The 21,648-nt window shown below is 35.3% G+C and overlaps 2 protein-coding genes across 4 annotated transcripts in view; one reads left to right on the top strand and one right to left on the bottom strand.

Annotated features, from left to right (window-relative positions):
- The window catches only part of Moe (Moesin), a 41,584-nt gene extending 28,661 nt beyond the window's left edge, over positions 1–12,923 (bottom strand). Inside the window, exons 1-3 of one of the 3 annotated variants that reach the window (XM_053747926.2) lie at positions 12,788–12,923; positions 12,418–12,451; positions 10,770–10,823 (exon numbers count right to left, since the gene is read on the bottom strand). In XM_053747926.2, coding sequence (XP_053603901.1) covers positions 10,770–10,823; positions 12,418–12,429 — 66 coding nt within the window. In that variant the 5' untranslated portion in view covers positions 12,430–12,451; positions 12,788–12,923. Of the gene's footprint in view, positions 1–6,928; positions 7,089–10,769; positions 10,824–12,417; positions 12,452–12,787 lie in introns of those variants that run through there. The other 2 variants (XM_053747928.2, XM_053747927.1) reach the window with 2 other exon arrangements.
- Positions 12,924–13,436: 513 nt separating this feature from the next.
- Positions 13,437–21,554, top strand: LOC128671474 (palmitoyltransferase ZDHHC6-like). The gene is made up of 8 exons (XM_053747933.1): positions 13,437–13,670; positions 13,990–14,171; positions 14,892–14,976; positions 15,981–16,108; positions 16,616–16,786; positions 17,263–17,466; positions 17,995–18,182; positions 18,753–21,554. The coding sequence occupies exons 1-8, from the start codon at positions 13,616–13,618 to the stop codon at positions 18,928–18,930; spliced, it is 1,191 nt and encodes a 396-aa protein (XP_053603908.1). The 5' UTR covers positions 13,437–13,615; the 3' UTR covers positions 18,931–21,554.
- The last annotated feature ends 94 nt before the right edge of the window (positions 21,555–21,648 follow it).

The following is a 21,648-nucleotide window of genomic DNA, read 5'->3' as shown; positions in this document are numbered from 1 at the left end:
GTAATCTACTATACTAAACAGATGTAAACAGGAAATAATACCACCGACATGTCTTCAATAAATGACCAAGAAAACCGATACTACAATATGTATCCATACAATTGTACTGCCCTTGTGTAAACCGCGACTGACCTCATGAATCAAACCTACATGGCAAAGGACATACATAAAATACATTATATCACGTACATATATGTACACAATATATACATTTAGAAAAACACGATGTAGCTTATGATTTACCTTACATACGAAGATTCGTGCATTCAAAATTACTTGGTAAAAAATGGCTGTGACATAGTTAATACTCTAAAAGCAAACAAGAATGTGAAATACAAAAGTAAGCCTGTTTTCCTGACCTCTGACTGATATTCAAGGTTACATAAATACGATTGCATGTTATGATAAATTTTAACGTAATGTAAGTTACGAAGTCGTACGTCCCACTAAGATAAACAATATAGCAGAAAAAGTACATCGGCTATTTTTAGCGGCGACCTCCGTGGCGTAGTGTTCACCACGCCCCCGACCGCTATCTGGAGGTCCTGGGTTCGATTCCCGGCGCGGGTAAATATTTGTACTTGTGATCACAGACTACGTCTATCGGACTCACAATACAGACTTAGTGTCAGCCGTTGAGTGTTGTTAATTGAACAAAAAATCATCAAAAAAACTAGTATTTAATCAAATTGTTTAGTAGTAAACAAGTCACAAAATATGTAAGAAAAATCTATCAATTATTTTCTTATGGTCTCTGATTCATATCCATTATACGAGAACATTTTGTGCGTGACTTTGCTATCTTTTGCTTTTATTCATCACAAGGACTCTCATTTTCATTGAAATCCATCATCGCCTTGTAACATTCTGCGATGTAAATTGATGCGGGTGCGGGTAATAGGGGAAGAATCAAGGCTCGCTCGACCTCGATGGCGTATGAATGAACGCCCGACCCATTGTTAACAGCATCCTACTGATAAAATCGCTGTTTGACGACCATTGTTAGCAAGCACACTCATCGCCGTTCACTGTAATTTGTATAGATTGATAATTAACTTGTATCATTTTATTTCCGTTCTTACTTGTGACGTTCGTTTGTTTCTTTATTGCCATTTCTGATTGCTATTCCAATTATCAGTTTATCCATCAAGCGAAGAATCAAGACGTAACGTTGTATCAATGACGTCAATAGATTCAGCATATCCGTCTGCTCTTGAGAACTCAGACCTCACTCAGGACAGTACGTCACGTGGTACAATGATGACGTCAAATCATATTGCCAGTAAAAATAGCTCTGAAGATGGACTAATCATTTTGTCAGTCGTAGCGATAAATTGTGATATAATAAAAACAAGAGTCCCGGAAGATAACATCCGTTTGGCACGAGACCAAAAGCTGGAGTAAAATTAGACTGAAACTGATTTATGTGGCTCAGTTTGTTCAGCCTTTTTGGTGTCTTGTACTTTCTATTTAGACAGTACTTTAATTAGCTTTTTATACTTTTCTTTTCATTATTGTAATAATGCCTTATAAACTGTATGTTTTTGAGATATTCATCATCTATTTTTCTATGTTGTTCATTTTAGAATCATAAAAAATCCATGATTTGTCTATAGCGTGTTTAATTCGTACAAAGGTCGAAAGAACTGGATGCCACAGCATATATTCCATAACAGTAAGCTCATAAAAACATGAATCAGTTTACATAGCAAAATTTATCAAAAAATAAAACATACAAAGCATGACGGCAAGAGGGGCGCTATCAGCTATCGGCCGAGCAAACGAAGCCTACGTCTGTGCTGTGAAATTAGCTTATGTTTGAATAAGATACGAAGGTGGGAAATACCAGATAAGAACTCTCAGTCAAAATGCAAATATACATTATCTAGAATTTATCCTTGATGATTTGCCATTTTTAACGACTTAATAATTCTCTTCTATTCGACTTAATAGACATAATAATTTAATTGTTGAAATGGGTTCCAATAAATACTCCGTATTCAAATTTGAATGGACGAAGCACCGACGCCTCTGATCAAAATGAAGACAACAAATCCAGAGGATGATAAGATGATATTTGATTTTATCGAGAAGGAAATAGTTTCTATAGTAACAAGTCGTCAGGAAGAACAAAATCCGACGAATGTAATTAGTTTCCCTGTTCAGGTGGATTCGATGTTGTAGCCTAAAACTAGTATCGTAAAGTTAAACAATTTAGTTGTAACTAACACGACAATCAAAGGAGATATGTCATTAAGCATGGTAGTGGCAAAGGCCCAAAGGTTTCGTACGCGCACGTCGTCGTGTCAAGGGAGCACGACGCAAATGGGCAAGGTTGTAGTGTACCGTCAATATAGAAGTGACTGTTCTTTTCCATCCACAACTGATCTGATAGTACGTCAAGTCTGAGAGTATGTGTCGGATAGACAAATGTTTGTTACCTACTCTAAAAACTACAAGGATGCTGTCTAATTTTGAATTCCGTAAATTCCTGAAAGGAGAAGAGCAATACAGCAAATAAATTGCAAATTAAAATTCATTTGCCCTAGACATTTTCCTGACAATTACATGCGATATTTCAGACAATAAATTGGCTGTTATAAAATGAAGGAACTTCAAGTTATGCAATCATCAGAAAGAGCATCAGTATTTTATATGGCAATACAAAAAGCCATTAAAGAAAGGCCACAAAACAAACTATTTATAATGAGAATATGGATTCAGTTCATATATACAACATCCAATATGGGAATGGTACGATCAGATATTGATTTACTGGAAGATTAGAATTTTTTACGTCTTAGGATCTATCGTATCATGGAGAATCCAGAGTTGATCAGTTGCATAAGTTGCACTTGAAGATTTTATACTATATGTATGAGGTGTAGAAACCAAATTAATATCTTAGAAACGACCATAGCTTATGTTCTCACGCATCATTAGAATAAAAATATATGATGATGACATCACTGTGCAGTAAAAAGTAGAAGATTAGACCGTTTTATAGTAAATCTCTCGAGATTTTGGTTACATCAATCATATCAGATTGATCGTTTACTCATGGAGGTTGACGCATCAATTTTGAAAATGGTGGACGTAATTTTTGCATAATAAGTAGCTAAAGATTTTTGATCGTTCTTTGAGCAAGTATATTTGGAAATAGCAATGTCAGCTTGTTTTCAAATAAAACAATTCAATTCATAACGTGAAATATACGCTCTGTGGTGATACATGACCGAAGCAAATTACGTATGTCGACCATGTGAGGCTCTATTCTATTAATAGGATTAATACATCGTACTGTGTACAGCCGACTGCATGCCACGTTACCTTTCACGACCTTACGCTGATGTAATAAAGTCGAATTTAAAGTGAATTTTAGCACGTTGGTGTGCCGTAGATGGTATTACATCGTTGGGTTTTCATTTCAATCTATTTCGCTATTTATGTGCTGTTTCTATGTTAGCTTTATCTAGTTAATGTCCGTTTTGTTGTCCGTACGTGACGGACATAATGTAAGTGAAAACGTATTGTGAGTTTGTATACTTTTTAATGAACATTATTATAACTTGCCTATATTTACAAGATTTATAAGTTTATGATAACTTTCTAACAGTCTATCTTATTCTTAAAAAGGTTAAAAACTGCCTTATTAAAAAAAATATTTTGTTCTTATGTCACTAGGCGATATAGACTTAAACCACTAGAGACGTTTAGATTCTCTTCCTCTCTCCTCTCGCCTTTGGTTACAAACATGTCCATTTACTTTAATACTTTTTACCTTGTTGAGGTGTACTATTAAAAATGGAAGAGATTAAGTCGTTTTGCAATGTATTTTACTGATAAGATTCTGCGTCCACACTTTCTCTCTTCTTTTACACGATGCGTACACGATATGGGAAAGGACTAGCATGTGGACAGTTTCGTAGTAGGCTTTCTGTTATATTAATTAAAATACAATAATCAGCTGCTACATCCATGAAAAGACTGACATCATCAGAAAACTTCACGACAACAAGATAAATAGGAAGTTGCCAAGGTAACGAAGGTTGATATTACAACTTGTCAAGCACGTATAATAACACAAATTAGGTTAATTTCAGACGTTTCATTACGTAATGGTGCTCATTATGCGATTATTTTAATAGCTACTACTCTATTTCAAGACTTACAGGAAAACAATCCCTTTGCCTTATTATATAGAATATGACTATAATTATATGGGGCGAAGCTGTTTCTACAGAAAGTCATTACGGTTCGACATCTCCTTCATAATCATGAATATTTTGGATGAAACATTTAAAGAGTCAGGTATAAAGTGCATCCTCCAATGTTCACACAATAAAAGCCAATAGATCAATTATTTCGTCTCAAAACCATTTTCGAATTTTATTATTCGCCGGTAATCAAACCATGAACGACAAATACGACACATCAAATAAGTCAATCTGTATGATTTGTCAATATATATTTAACGCATAAAAGTATATAAAAACAGATGCACGATAATCTCTTATAATACTAATACGACATTTGGCTAAGTTATCTATAAATTGGGGTACAACGCGACGGCGAGGGCAGGTGCATGCGACAGGTGGGATCACGTGGATCCGGCAACTGTTGCGCTCATCACGTGTCGGGGTGGATGTAAAAACTAATATCCAAAATGGTGCTGAGGAAGTGACGATGGATGCAATGTAATTCGGAGATGAATCAGTATTAATACTAATGTAGTTAACTAAATATACCAATCTAACCTCGACATGTATTGTTTATATTGTAATTATTGTTTTCAAATTAGATATTGAATAATCTGGATTATCTAATTGAAGCAACAATGATTATCATTACCGATTTTGTGAAGAGAAAAGAGAACAAAAAGTAATTCAAATCTGTTGAAAAATACTATCTTCGAAAATACAACAGCAAGATGGTTATCCAATTAAAACAATGAGGTGTAATAAACGAAAGGCATCAAAATTAAGATCAAAAATCCAATTAAAAAGGTGCAATAAATGAATGTGCTCTAAAACCAACAGACAAGTTCCAAAATTCCGAAGCGAAAGTAAAACTTGGCGAATTTGAAAAGCTGATAGAAAAAGAAATGGGTCCAAGTGTAGAAATCGCAGTGGTGTGCGAGTGAAACCAAGTGAAACGGCGCTACATGGCCAGAGAGCATGGCGACCGTCAAACTACATTCAAGTACATACAGACATAAATGTCATGAATGAGTGACGTGGTACTCGCACGTGACCACAGGTGGATGGTACTTAGTGAAGTCATGGCTTTAAATGCTTGTGGTTGGTTATTGCTGGTAATAGAATTGTTTAGGTAAGATAATGACTTAATACTATGTAATCATCTAAACCTACGAATTTGAGAAACAATTGAAGAAATTAAACTGCTGAATGTTGTCTAGAATTCTAAATACCTTACACTTATGAATGTACACATTAATATATTAAAGATTAACAGACAGCTTTTACAACTGGATATTGTATGCTAATTGCAGTACATTATGTAAAGCAATACAGGTTGTATTGTGAAAATTACAGTGGGTTTAATAATGGGTGAGGTGTGGGGGAGATAATTTTTTGAACAGAAGTCGAACGAATTGGAATATCAAAAGGATTCGTCATTGTAACAGGATATTGTTAAAATGCCTCATAATTTATGAAAATGACTAATATACGTCACGGTACAACAGCACGTCAACTTATATAAATCCATTGCAAATTAGTCGCTATTACCGCCGCCTTAGAAATGCATGATAAGTTACCCCAGCTTGACATGTAGTAGATTGTACCTCTACAATAATGCATTAAGACAGACAAGAAAAAAATGGAAAACCTTGAAGATCTCCCTCGCTTAGCGTCAAGACGACGCCCCACACGCTGTAAAGTTATAGCTAGACAAGTATACTGTTTGTGACATAACAATGAACACACACCGACACGCAAAGCATCCGTTTCGACTAATATTGTCAGTTTTAACATTCTTGCAATAATAATTTGCATTAACATTTTTTGAATACTGTCTAGACTTTCTGCAACTCAATAATTTACTGCTTAGCCACTACTTTTTTGCGATGACAACTAATGAATTTGAATGAGAACTAAGTTTTTTATATCCGGGTAAACATAAACGAGAGCGAAAGCGCCCTGATACTTAGCAAAATATTCAATCAGTAGTGAAATCTAAGGTATCTGAATAGCAAACAATGATTAGATTAATCCATTAAAATTCACGTATTCGATAAACAGAATCATGCCTTCAAGCAGCTGTAGTAACTATTGCTTACGTAAGCGATAATTCAAATAAAATAGTAATGATGCCATAAAAAGTCCTTGGCGATAACAATACAGAAATAGTATAAACTGTATATCACGAATATTCTCTAACTTTACAGAGTCTGAAGGAAAGCGAGAATGGGACCCTGAGCGAAACAGGAAAAACGTCCTTCTCTTTCTTCGAAGACGGGAAGGATAAGGATGGGGAACGAAGCGACGGTTAAAACCGTTTGCACAATGCAAAATAAATAATAAAGCTAAAGGCGAAACCATCGAGTTGGCTTGAATTTATGACGATGACATCAGCGTAACTCATGATTTGAGTCAACATATTACATAGAAATCTATACTTATACAAATTTATTCAGTTGACGAAATGTTTAGCAATGATGTTAAGTGTTTCACTGTTGCTATGGTGTCTTTCAAAATCGTGATATAGGAAGTGGAACATCACGTAAAAGTAAAAGTCATTTACTTTTTCATGTAGTTTTGGCCGTTCAAATCGCTGTTATCTACAATGTCCGATTTTGGGGAAAACCTTTACATTAATTAAAATATCCAATTGCGTTAACTATAAAAATGCAAATAAATCTAACAATAATTTACGTTATCAGCCGATAGCGCTGTTATGTAACTACCTGTTTTCCTCCAGCGACCATGGTGTTGTTTTAGTATTTCACAGGCACTGGCAAATAGTCACACACACAATTCGGGGTAAAGGTAAGTAAAAGGGGTAGGCGGCACTAGAGCCGCGTCTGTTTGACGCGGCGTTTGTGTTTGAACTGAACGGTCGCGACCGCGGGGATGCGCCTGCGCACCGGCGCGCCCCGAGCCCAAGGCCGTACGATCGTGCACGCGGGCGAAGTCCTACAACCTTGCGTCTCTGTCTTGCGCTTTGAGGATGAGGAAGCTAGCGAATAAGATTCGCTGATGACCGCTTGCGGTTTCGACTTTTTTTTTCAGCGTCTATATTGAATCGTGATCCAATCGAGCCTACGCAACGAGGCTTTGTTTGTTCGCTTAAATCCATCCTCCGTAGCGTATTGGGTTAATGTGCTAATTCAGCATTGTCTCAGGTTTGATTCCAGTAAGTACGTCGAATTTTATGATCAAGGTGACCAAAGCTTCAGTTTCTTTAAAGATTTTATTACAACCGGTGTGGCGAGTAATATTTCATGCAACATGACCTGCGAGATGAACGAAAGTAATTCGTCTCGCCGCTCGTTTCATGATAACTCATGAAACGAGCGGCGAGACGATATAAAAAACAAATAGTGCTCCTGGAAAACGGAGCGCACAAACTTTCGAATAAAACTCGGTCGTATTTACTGGTCATTTCTTGAATCGATTGTATAAAGGTCGTCAGAATTCACTTCAAGATTCAAACACGTCATAATTCAGTCCACTTCTTTTGGTAGCAAACATAGTAACTTTGTGGCGAGAACATTAAAAGGAAAATATGTAATAGGGAATTGAAAGATTTCCTTCGAGATAATATGCAAAATGACGGTATGTATTGTTATGTTGATGGTGTTTACCAAGATCCGAGTTTAATGGCAAAGTGTTTGTATGACCTGACCTACTTTGGTATACTTAGACCATAAAGTAGCGATCAAATACTAATTCAAGGTCACAGTCTAAGAAACAAGCAAAACGTTGTAAATTCGATCAGAGATAACCCCCAACTATGCGTCATATAAAGTCACTTATAGACAAAAGTGGAAATAGATCGCAGGCTTCACAGGCCCAGCTTGTCTAGAGGTACAACTCCTACGCTGATACGCAAGATATAGAACAAACCGGTTCGCGCCGGACTTTTTGGGAATAAATTCCGAAATTACATATACGTCTATGGGCACAACTGTAGGTAGTCTTAATCTCAGCACCTATTCAACTTGAGACAAAAACAATCGCAGGAAAAATCTAATTTATTATAACAAACTTGTTTAAATTCGTTTGCTGCGGTAACTGTGTATTTCTAAAGCTGGCACTTTACATGGCTTCGTTCATTCCTTCGTCGAGGACGAGTCGCGATGTGGATGTCCAATCAACATATATACTGCACTGATTTAGTCACAGAATCATGAGTGGGATTAAAAAAGTTCAGAACTATTTAGTTGTCCAGCTGTTACCCGCATATTAGTTAATAGTAAGTAGTTTGCAGTTATCTATTCGATAGTTTGTCAAGCGACAGGACTGACTCATCTGACTTTTAACATTAATTAATGAAACTGAAAGAGTATTTTCCGTATATTTACAACAAAACTAATTTTCTCTTATTTTCAGCCAGTTTTTCATAATATTTTGAAAATTTAGATTCTAAATGGTATATCGGCGTTCGAGCGAAAATAGACGAATCTTTGGATAAAACCTAAAGACCAATGTAATAAATAATATTTCTTGCTCAAATATAATTATGCGTATAAGAAACATGAGTAAAATGTTTAAATATAAGGTCCTAATAAAATAATATGATAGCTCCAACCTTCCGAATGTGCTAAGTGATACGTAACTGAGTCCTAACGTCATGCGTCGGTTGACTAACATCACAGGACATAACAGAGTGCTATCGAAAATACCTGAGTCACATTGCAATAATTCCAAAATCCGGACAAGTGCGAATCGAGCACGCGCGAAATTGTAATAAATTTGTTTTTTTTTTTTTTTAATAATTTTGAGGAATTCCGAAAGTCTACGCATTTATTCCGAAATAGGCCCTTACAGACACTTTTTCACTTCCGATTTGAGTTAAACTTGTAATGTTTCTCTTAAAGCCACAAACTACTAGCTGAAATTGTAAAGTAAGATGCGGGTAAAGAGGATTTCTGGTATATAGATAAGACAGTTTAGCATAACTTAAGTAGTAGCTATTTTCATGTTGGTTATTTATTCAAGGGGATACCACATGAAGCAACTTTTCATCAATTTAATTTGCAGATCGTCAATTCAATATGTATAAAACACCAAATTATAAGAATTTCAGCATTTAAATCAATCTAATTGTTTTATCTTTTCTTATCAGTCTAAAATGTTAAATACATGTTGTCGTGAGACACGTGAAATTTTATGACGATTAGATTAAGGCCACCATTTAATTAGTAACTAATTGATATAATACAACTATTAGATATATACGCACACATGATTGGAATTTATGAAATAAAGACGGGTGCACACCATGCACAACATGAAATTGTGTTATGCTGTCAGCCACTACGCACGCTTACGCAGTGGGTGTACAGTCAACAGCACATAAACCTACCCAAATTCATTGCAAACTGGCAACTATTAGCGCGCCATAGATGTTCATGTAGGGTAACTTGATGTTCTGTACATCGGCCATAAGGGCAATATTGAATAGGGTAATTGCCAGCAAGTTAAATCAGATATTTTTTCCATGTGTCGAAAACAAAATATATTATATAGGGTTTGTATAACAAAGGGCACAATTGACGTCACAAATGTTGTAGTCAGAGAGCGTTTTAATTATACCCTAATGAGAACAAAAAAAATACTAAGTGTTACTATAAAAAAGTTGCAATTAAAGTCGCGTTTCATTACGTGAATGCATTTTTACATTTTATTTTATATCCAGACGACAACTCCATTGTGTTCTTAGCATTATTAGCGCAACTACTTTCATAGTTATATAGAACGAACACTGAAGAAACTCATTCCATTCCCTTGGCAGCCCTATGAGGCGGGTGCAGTGTCCACTAACTAGATAAAGCGCGGCCCACTTTCGTTTCCTTCCTCTGACACACTTGCGGAGGCTTTGCTTTGCCATTACACAATATTTCTGGCGACAGATAGCATGGTGCTCAGATATGATGACTGACGAATCGTTTTATGAAGTAGTTTGTAGCTTTTTGGGAAATTAAATTTAAAAATTGACGTGCAAAAGTGTGAAGCTCTAATTTCTGACCTAATTTATATTATATTTGACCATTGCACTGCAAAGATACTAAAGTTGACAATGACATAACAAAATGGATTGCTATATAGTCTACCTCTTTGCTGCATGTGAATGCATTCGCAAATGATAATTTACATTTTTGTACAGTCCACACCAAATCAACATACGCAAAATTATTGTAAATTCGCCGCACAGGGTTTCAAGTAAGGCAATGTGACAAGTGATGGACTGTACCTAAATAATTTAATAGCAGTAATAATACGTTAAAAGTACTCTGTATGTAAGCTAAGTTTAAGCCCTAAAACCATCTTAAAGGCCACCCTCAACCTAATGAAATCTTACATTACAATATGTTATGAATTTATATGATTTTATATAATGAGGGACATAAAAACTTAATGAATCGTAAAGAAAAAAGATAAAAAGAAACAACAAAATAATAAAAATGACCTATGAAAGGCAGCAATGGGATCTAGCTTGTTTTTACCACAAAGAAAACGTGCAGACGACACAAGGGACGGACACTCTGGACAAAGTGGAACAAACAAACACACAAAACTAACCAACTCATTGCCACCACCACCCATATCTAATGCGTTGCTTAAATAACTAAGTATCTGCAAAAAAAAAGTTAAATTAAATACATATATGAGTCTAACACAAACACTTATCGGTTTGAGAAAAATAATAATGCATAATTTGTATGTATACATGTTATGTTTCATATCATGACCTTCAAATTGATGTGATTAAAGTTCAAGTAATTAAATGTTATATATTTGCTCTCAATCAAACATGTAAAACATAGTCAAGTTATATCTAATTGATTATTTCACTATATCCAGATTTATTTGGGAAATTTAAAATAATTTCCATTTAATTTTGGTCTCAAGTAAAAGAAACTAAGTTTATAAACATTTGTAACAATTTGGTAAATTATGTCAAGAATGTCTAAAATTGAAAATTCCAAAGAAGAATAGAAAATGATACAGGGACCTTTAATAATTTAATGAATAATAGATGCATGCGTTCTACATATTATCCCATAATTAAAGCCATACAAGCAATAAGAACATACTACATTACTATGCAGAATTACACAAATAGCAATGCCACGAAGGCAGTATTACATGACTTATCAGAAATCTCTACTTAGTGCAAATACCAGAATTTATAAAATAATTTTCTCATTAAATGTGAAATTTACTGATTACCTTCATTCATGAAATAATTTATCACACTAAGAACTATCAATCTAGGATAAAAGTAAGTAATATCTCGTCTATTTTATGGATTCATTAGATTTCACCCAGAATCGAGACAATATAAAAGAATTCTTTGACCGGTGCATTTGCACTTTGTAAGGTAGATGTTAAAAACAATATCCTAACATTTATTTCACGCTGGGAAATAATTATGGTATATGTCAAGAACGCCATGTATACTTGCAGCTGCGGTCAGAATTGATGGCAACAATTTTGACATATTTTTTCATGATAAGTTTATTCCTGTTGAATAAACTTATCTGGGGTTTTCTCCATAAGTCAGATTCAGATTCAGATTCATTTATTGCAATGTCACAAGTGGAAATGTTAGGTGTTACATAGATAATAAGTAAGTACAGGTGACATGTGAGGAAGTCAATTCCTCTATACATTATACAGAGAAGATACAGGTAAAAGTACAGGTTTTTGATCTAAATATAAGACCCTAAACATATCTCTCTAAGTATATAGTAACTGAAATATCAATTTAGTATCTCATTGTTTAAAACATCTAAAAGAATAAGCTAAAAAATAAGATTAAAGCAGCATCATACAGTCAACATCATAGCATGCATTTATCTAAACACTTCTATTTTTTTCCTACTAAGATGACATAATCTGAATGACTGTATCACCTTATCTGCTCTACTTTGCTGATAACCTATAATGTTTGACATGAAACACTTCTAATAAGACACTTTTACTTAACATATTTTAGTGTTATAACAAGAAATTACATTTATCTCAACAATAGGGTAGAGGTGGTTACTATGCAATGGTATACAGTAATTAGAAAATTTTACTGTTTGTCCATTGACTTAATGTGTCGTTTGAGCACATTGCGATGGTGAAATCAGCAAAATCACGCATACAACGCGAGTAACAAGCGTTTAGCCAGAGTACGCGCGTTACCTAACCATTCATAACAAACAAATAGGAAACTCACCGATTTCGGCATCTTGGCGGTTTGGGCTCAATATCTGAAAAGAGAAAAATCTCATAAATAAGAAAAGTGCACGAGATCCAGCCCGGACTACTGGTACAAGTACTCCCGTGCCGCGTGATATTTCCACTTAAATCGTGTCCGAGGGAACAGCTCTCTACGCAGAAAATCTCCGTCCATCCATGTTCACTATAATGTTCTGTGTATTTTCTCACAAAATTGTTCAGAACAAGCAATTATAATAAAATTACAATCACCGGCGGGCAATCTATGAGAATAGAAACGGTGGGTAGAAATCACACACGGCACATGAAGTACCTATATTATCGTATTTGGAAATGTAATAGGAATTAATACTTGAACCAATATTTACCCGTAAAAAAGAAGAATATCACCTAATAATCCACATAAGTAGCACAACACATAAGAATGCACACACCCTAAAGAGCCACAAAAATATCACGATGTGACAACTGCCTGCGTGACGTGGTAGCCGGTGTTGACATAAGATATGACATATTTCTTTTTTTTTTCTTATGTATGGCACATTATCAAACATACAAACCAATCTTTGTTTTTGTTTACGTTGTTTCGCTCGATATGGCTACGCACGTCCATTTATTGCCATTTTCAACCTTATTATATAGTTTTCTACTAATCATACCTTTCTATAAAATTAAAGCTCTTCGCTCTAGTACAATCACGGAGTACAATCCACAGACATATAACTTAAAGGCATGGATCGGAGTACCTACTAATTCCATGCTTGAAGGTACCTTTACAATTTTCCTTTCATATCAGGTGTATTATTTTTTGCTTATACTATTCAAGTCATGTAAAAATGACGAAATCTGTGGGTTGTGAACACGTAAGCAGTTATAAAATTGATTCTTTGTGACTATTTCTGAAAAAATTGTTTAAGAAAACTTTCAACCGATTGGATGTATGCAATGAACATAATTAATTATATTTCTAACAAAAATGTACCGTCATAATAGTCATGAAGACTTATTAAACGTCAAATTGTGAAAATAACGTTAAACAAAAATGTCAATATGTACAATTATTAGGTAAATAAATCGCAAAGTAGTTAATTTCATTGCCTATCTTATTACATTATTTCTGTCTTAATTCTGTGATAAAACAATGTTTTTCTAGTCTATGTAGTTAAATTGGTGTGGTGTCCCTATAAAAGACAGATATGGCTTCCTCTCCTATAAGAAGGCTGTGCCATTGGGGACCAATAGCGGTTTTAGGTAAATATTATTAAAAACTACTACTAAACTTTACTCGAGTAGATAAATTATACACCTAAACCTTCCTCAAGAATCACACTATCTGTAGGTGAAAACCGTACAAAAATATGTTTGGTAGTTTTTGAGTTTTATCGCGTTCATACTGACAGACACGACAGACCTACACACGCGGGGGGACTTCTTTTTATAATATATAAGGATAAGGATCTATCGTTTCTGATCTATAACATAAATTTCAGGCATAGAATAGATTAAAATTTACTGTTTAATAAATCTTGAGTTTATAATGTAAAGATATTGATAAAATCTTTCTCTTTAGGTATAATAAAACTTATAACATGGGCTATGGTGCACCATATGGGGATGTGGTGGCCACCAACAGAATCCCGGGGTGGGGCGGTTCATGCGGCAGTGTTCTTGCTCTTTGCAACCTCAACTATGTACTACTTCCTCCAGTCTTTATTGGAAGGCCCAGGGTTTGTGCCTTTGGGGTGGAAACCAGTAAGTTGACTTTATTTATTTCCTCTCATAAAAAGTTTAGTTTTTAGTTATGACAAAGAAGCAGGAGCTATTTTGTTGGTAGTTGATGCTTGAAATAAGCCTCAAAGTCACCAAGTGAGACCTTATGCTGTACCTCTTATGTTGTATATAAGTTAATCTTATAATAAATAGATAAAATAATAATTTATATTTGACACTTAAGCTTTTATTCTCATGCATACTGGTCCAAACTAAACATGTAGGTAAACAACATTTCAGCTCAACCAAATGAATTAATGAATGTTTTCGAATTGGAGTTGCAATTGTCCATTCAAACAAACTTATACACATATTATTGGTTAAATAAATATAAGGTGTAAAATAATAGGGCTAAAAAATGTCTTTTGTCACTTCACTAGACTATTTTCTGTAATGGTTCTTATGAAACTGTCATTGTGTATAAGTATTAATTAAAATTTGACGACCTCGGTGGTGCAGTAGTAAAGTTCTTGCCACTGAACCAAGAGGTCCCGGGTTCGAGCCCCGGTCGGTTCATGATGGAAAATGATCTTTTTCTGATTGGTCCGGGTCTTGGATGTTTATCTATATATGTATTTGTTATAAAATATAGTATCGTTGAGCTAGTATCCCATAACACAAGTCTCGAACTTACTTTGGGGCTAGCTCAATCTGTGTGATTTGCCCTAATATATTTATATTTATAAAACTTTTTTTTTCCAGGAAAAGGAAGAGGACACCCAATGCTTGCAGTTTTGTCATGTTTGTGAAGGTTATAAGGCACCAAGGTCTCATCATTGCAGGCAATGTAAATCACTTTTTCTAACACATTGGTGTTGAAGTGGCTATAGTAGTCGTTAATGTATTGCTTTGTTACCATTGGATTTGAAAGTTGGATAGAGATCAGAAAAAAAGTATTTCCACAGGCGTCATTTTGCCATTTTGCTTTTGTCCCTTCATTTCCAGATGAGCATCCCAAAGGAACCTTTCAAAATGACAATCATACATAAGACTCCTATGTACTGTAGCACTTATATTTATTATACTCTGTATAATAAATTTATCTTAAATCCTAAGCAATTTTGGAGTGATTGTGTATTCATTGTTTGCATATATGTGACAAATTGATTATTATTTTTGTATATGTGTATGTATCTATGTATTATGAGTGTTCGAGGACTAATCGGGTGATTAGTCCTCGAACACTCAAAATACATCTTTGTCCAATTTGTCTTTGGTGACACCAGTGCAAGCACACCTTGTGCTTGCACGTAATGTGCGTTAATGTGTTTTCATCATGCAATAAAGTTTTCTCAAAGAAACACTTCATAGTTTTGCATTTATTAAATACTAGCTGTGCTGTGGGAATTTTGGAATAAAAAGTACCCTATTCTTACTGTTATTCCAGGTTATATTCTACCCATGTACCAAATTTCATAGCAATCCGTCCAGTAGATTTTGCGTGAAAGAGTAACATTCATACACATATGTACATCCTCACAAACTTTCGCCTCGACCTGGGTGGCGCAGTGGTAAAACGCTTGCCCTCTGAACCGAGAGGTCCTGGGTTCGATCCCCGGTCGGGTCATGATGGAAAATGATCTTTTTCTGTTTGGCCCGGGTCTTGGGTGTTTATCTATAGATGTATTTGTTATAAAATATAGTATCGTTGAGCTAGTATACCATAACACAAGACTCGAATTTACTTTGGGGCTAGCTCAATCTGTGTGATTTGTCCTAATATATTTATTTATTATCGCATTAATAATATTACTACGATTTAATAGGATTATAAAAAAAATTGTTCAACAGGTGGTAGATGCGTGCTGAAGTTGGACCACCACTGTCCGTGGATCAACTGTTGTGTGGGACACCACAACCATCCATATTTTGTTAAGTTTCTCTTTGTAGCAGTGCTTGGATGTTTTCAAGCTTCCATTGTAAGTTGGTAGTGTTGTTTTTGTTTGAAATTGTTACTACTGTTAACACAGAAAAGGAGCTTTATTCTTTACTGTTAAGGAATAGATTATAATTTCTAATTAGTACTATAACTTTGTATGATAGACAGGAGCTTTGTAATTCCCACAGCAGGCAATATTTTTTACTTGTCAAGATTTAATTCAAGTCAGCAAAAGGCATCCCGACATGACATGACCGCTATAGGCAATTATTTACAATTTACACACTAGTGACAATTTGTTTTCATACACACTAGCGAAGGAAATAGTCAACCAGTGTGCAGGTTTCCTCACCATGTCATCTTTCACTGGAAGCCGGTGAGTGCTGGTTTATTAATACTTACCACACATGAGTCAGAGCGGTATGCATGGGCATGTGGCACAAGTAGGATTCGAAAGGTCTCTAGACCGAATTGCACCAAAAGAAGACAAAATAACAGAGAAATCAATTGATTGATGGAATGAAACAAATACATAAATGTTTCCTAGGTGTTATCAATATGCATTTACCACGCTATCCACCGCGTGTGGTACATCCGGCACGGCACGGGAAGGGAACCCATGATCTACATGACGCTGACCACTCTGCTGCTCACGCTGCTCAGTATAGGAATGGCTATCGGCGTGGTGCTAGCTGTCGGAGCGCTGCTTTATTTCCAGGTGATTTTTCCATCCAAAATATTACTTTCCATACTCTTTAAGTCTGTACCAACATGCATAAGTAATATTATATAGTAATAGCTATAACTTTCTTGTACGTTCGTCAGTCCAATAAATGCCCTGGAAAAAGACCTGGTATCACAATACCAGCTCTTTTATTTAGCAGTGGCGACGAGGAAAATATTAGAAGTTCGGCTAATTTACACGCTTAATATAAAATGTCGGTGGGAAAAATACGTGAATTCGATGTGAAGAATGGAAATCGGTGCGCGTATATTTGGTATTATATTTAAAAGAAGACGAAAGTCTTTGGCAGAGCTGCGGATAACGGCAACACAAAATTAATTGTAATAACTCAATATTCTGTTGCGTTCACAAAATTGACAAGGTGACTTGTGACCTTATTTTTCACTGTGACGTACTGAAGACATAACGTGTTAAATTTTTGATTACAATATCTTATTGCACAACATCAGATTCGCAGCATCCTCAGGAATCAGACCACGATTGAAGATTGGATAATGGAGAAGGCCGCGTGCCGTCATCAAGAGCAAGGGTTGCCTCCCTTCGTGTTCCCTTACGACTTGGGGAAGAAGAAGAACTTCCGAATGGTGTTCTTCTCACGGCAAGATGGTCTTCGCTGGCCGGTCAGGGAAGGCTGCGGAGAGTACGACCTTACGGTGAGGGATTTGTGTTATTTTTGGATGTCAGCATGAAAAATGCGAAATACCGTGTGTTTTCAATTGGAGTCGCGGGCGACAGAAAGTATTTTATTTTTAGTATTTTATGTGAAAATTCTTTTTTTTTTTCACAAATTTTTAATTGTGTAAAAAAAATAAATAATAGGTCTTTTTTTTACATTTTTCTAATGATATCAATTTTGTTAAAATTATTAAGCACGCTATTAATTTACTTTTTTTTTCTCTATGTTCTATTCATTATTATGCCGGCTCCACACTATTAACTTTGGCCGGATTCGGTATACATTGCCGATTTTTCATTGCGATAAATAAAATTATTCAAACAAACTTCGCTATGTTCATGCATGCTTAATCTGTCCGAGTTCGGCGCTAGTTGTACTACATTACGTCCTATTCAAGAAAACATCGCTTAACTGTTGCAGCACGAGTTTAAATAATTTTGTTGACGTCAACAAGCGATGTAAATCATCCCGAATTGGATGAAGACTTTTGAATTTGAATTCGTAGCTGGAGCAAATATGTCAGAAGCAGGACAAGCGCCTTCGTTCGCGTGTGTACTCCGCCGTGAGCGAGTACAGCGGGCGCTGGGTGCCGCTGCTGAGCGCGCCGCGCGCGGCGCTGGCGGCGCCGTGCACGGACGAGCCGCGGCTGCCGCTGGCCGCCGGGGACTCTGTCAGGGCCACCAGGCAGAGGAAGTGAGTTTACCAACTTTCACTTTCAGCTGTCTGTTGGCGATGTTTTTCTCTCTTTGTCATCTGAGCGTTTTCTCGATAGCCGTTGAGTGTTCGCTTTCCTACTTTTCCATTTCTACTACCATTTCATATCCTCCCCCTGGACAAACACAAAATCGCGGAGTTTAACATATACCGAGGTTCCTTGAATTAACTGTAAATTTTGAAAATTTTAATATAAGCCGTATATAGTTAATATGTGTATATATGTATATATATAATAAATATTTTTTTGACATATTAACTATATACGGCTTATATTAAAATTTTCAAATATATATATATATATATATATGGTCGTGTCAAGGGCTTAGATTAAGTTCTACTACTTTTTGAAAGGCTCTTTGCCATCCTTCTCTGTCCTTCGCTTCTCTCATCCTTCCTCTTACATATACATATATACACATTCCACTGCTGCGTTTGTCTGTCTCTTCGCGATAAACTAAAACTACTAGACGGACTTTCATGCGGTTTTTCACCCGAGCGAAGCCGGAACTAGCCGCTAGTTTTGATTAAATTCATAATTTGTTTCAGACATTGGCTATTCGGCGAAAAGATAATAGGATCGGGGGAGTCCCGCGGGCCGCGCGGTTGGTTCCCGCGGTACTGTGTGGTTCCCGCTCAACTACCAAATGTTGCCTCACAACACAGAAATTTTCTACCCACGTCGCACCAAAATGCTGCGCGTGAGACGAAACACAAACCGGACTAGCGGTTGGCAACATAGTTTAATACATATGTATAGTCATTTTTATATACTATATTCAATTGTCAGTATGAATTTGTTGTTTACAAGATCGTTAATGGGGGCTAACGCGTAAATTCAAAGCTTCTTGTCTTATCGAATATGTTATTGCTAACGCAGATTTTATTCAAGTCGTTTAAAGGCATCTGACGTGACTTTTACGACTACCCACCAACATCTGGTAGTAAGCAGTCACATAGACACTAGTGAATTAAACTGTCAATCGGTATCCATGTTTCCTCACGATGTTTTCCTTTACCGGAATTTTTTTCGAAATTCAAATTCAAATTCACCGGAAGCAAATGGAAAGTACTAAACATGAGTCATATTGGTATATAAACTCATGTGGCTTAAGTAGGATTCGAACCTGGGACCGTTCGATCACAAGTGGACGGTATTGACCACTAGACTACCAACGCTTCCCTGCTAGGCTGATGTAGTCAAACTTTAGTTTTCATACAAAATTATTATATGAAAACAAATCTTTCACAACATATTTAGCGCCCCAGCGGTGAAATCACTCGCGTTAGTCCCTATTCAGTCTGGCTTGTGGAAGTTACATATTATTCTAAATATTTATAATATATTGAATATGTAGCTAAAAAGAAATGCCAGCGGGCGATTGCAATTAAGAGATCAATGCGCACAGGATAATCAAGAATTATTTCAAAATAATATATTTTTTCCCGCATTGGTTACCGAATCCACCCGGGTTGTATCTGGATCTGGCAGCGTTAATTATGTGGTTGTACGCCACTGGAAATGCTACTTTAAACCTCAGTGATAAGGTGCAAAATATATTTTTAAAAATTCTTAGGTTTAGATGTTGGCAGTATTTTTTGCTAAGTTCGAAACTAGGTTACAATTTTGTAAATCGATTTTTAAGTTACGAAATTGACAATGATTTTGACAATACTATTATTATATAGAGGTATGCGTTTGTGAGTTTGTACGTTTGAGGCGGTTAATCTCCGAAACTACCGAACCGATTTCAAAAATTGTTTCACCATTACAAAGGTACATTGTCCAAGATTGCTATAGGCTATATTTTATATCAAAATTCCCACGGGAGCGAAGACCCAGGCAACATCTAGTTATACAATAAATTGTTGGAAAATGAAATTAAAAAAATGCATGTCATTGAAAAAATTACATATAGAATATTTCAATGTAATCTCATCCCATATAGATTTCCTCATCATATCATATGTTATTTTAATATACATTGAAAAAATGAAACCTATATTGTCCCATTATGATAATGACTAGATGTGGCCCGGGGCTTCGCTCCAGTGGCGATTTTGAGGTAAAATATATCTTGGATAATGTAACTTTCTAATGGTGAAAGGATTTTTGAAATTGGTTCGGTAGTTTTAGAGATTACCCGCCTCAAACATACAAACTCATAAACGCTTACCTCTTTATATAATAGTATAGATTTATTTACACTGTTTGCAATATTTGTTGTTGTTTATGAAACTGCTTCTTATCATAAACTGATATAGGTATATGCTGGTATTTATGTTACAAATATTATTATTTTATTATGACAGAAAGTTATAATATTTTATTTATACCAATGCTTTCCTGTTGTGAATAGTCTAATCATGATATAAATGTATTAGAAATAATATAGTGAAGTACTTATTTATATAGATCAATGCGTTGCAATAATGTAAGTGTTAATTTACATGAAATGCTTTTAAAACACATGTTTTATATACAGGTTTATTCATATTTTGCTATGTGTCATTAAGTCATGAATGATATAATTGATTTATTTTTTAAACCGATAATAACGAAAATAAATATTGATGAAAAACAAAACGCGCTGGTTTCTTTACGTAAATATATTAGGTAGATATATTTTCGACGTTTAAATGGTTGTGTACGCAATTTTTTTTTTTGTTATATCTTGAAGTCCATCAATTGTTAACTTCCAATAACGTAATAACGTGCAATAAGATAAAATAAATAATTTGATTTGAGGTTCAACATCGTCACAAATTACCAATATTGTTGTATTTCTTAAGTCTTTTTCAACTATTGTTTTTGTCGATATCATAGTCGTAGTTTTTATCACAATTAGTAAAATATCTGGCAGTTTAAGAGTTCTAAATGTTATATAACTTTTACTATATGATTGCCGTCTCATTCTTACGCCTAATGTAACCTAGAATGAATGATAAGGACGACATATTTTAACTAGTAGCAAAATGGTTAAATAGTGAATAATTTTAACAATTTTGTTATTTTTATAAATGAGCATGTTATGCTGTAACATAGTCGAAGGTAGGCAATGTGTAGATACACGTAAAAGGGTGTTTCTCAAAGCGTTACGACCGCTTTTAAAACTTTAACAAAGTCAATAGTTTTACTGTCTGCCTTTAAACTAATCTGTACTGTGGTAATATAAATTTTATGAATGATTGATTTTCGAAATGATTCCTTACTCAAGAAAATTGACGGATCGTAATGACAGCGCGGCCGCATTCGATCGAAACGCCCTGAGAACCACCCAAAAGTGATATAGATGAATATGTTACTTACCAATTTTTGATATTTTGTATAAATAAAATTGGTACGGAATTTTCTTTTGTTTTATTAAAGAGTCCCCACTGCCACTGTAACTTGTTAAAAGAAAGTGATGCATGCATATAACAGAAAAAGAAATCTGCACTACGT

This window comes from Plodia interpunctella, chromosome 7 (assembly GCF_027563975.2).
Source record: "Plodia interpunctella isolate USDA-ARS_2022_Savannah chromosome 7, ilPloInte3.2, whole genome shotgun sequence".
NCBI lineage: Eukaryota > Metazoa > Arthropoda > Insecta > Lepidoptera > Pyralidae > Plodia > Plodia interpunctella.
Note: the sequence above shows the minus strand (reverse complement) of the source record. Positions and strands in the feature narration are given on the sequence as shown.

Bases quoted from the DNA above. Each gene is read 5' to 3' on its own strand.
- LOC128671474 (XM_053747933.1), top strand. From the start codon at position 13,616: ATGGCTTCCTCTCCTATAAGAAGGCTGTGCCATTGGGGACCAATAGCG. The intron at 13,671-13,989 runs GTAAATATTATT...CTTTCTCTTTAG, and splicing joins GGGACCAATAGCGGTTTTAG to GTATAATAAAACTTATAACA. The intron at 18,183-18,752 runs GTGAGTTTACCA...AATTTGTTTCAG, and splicing joins AGGGCCACCAGGCAGAGGAA to ACATTGGCTATTCGGCGAAA.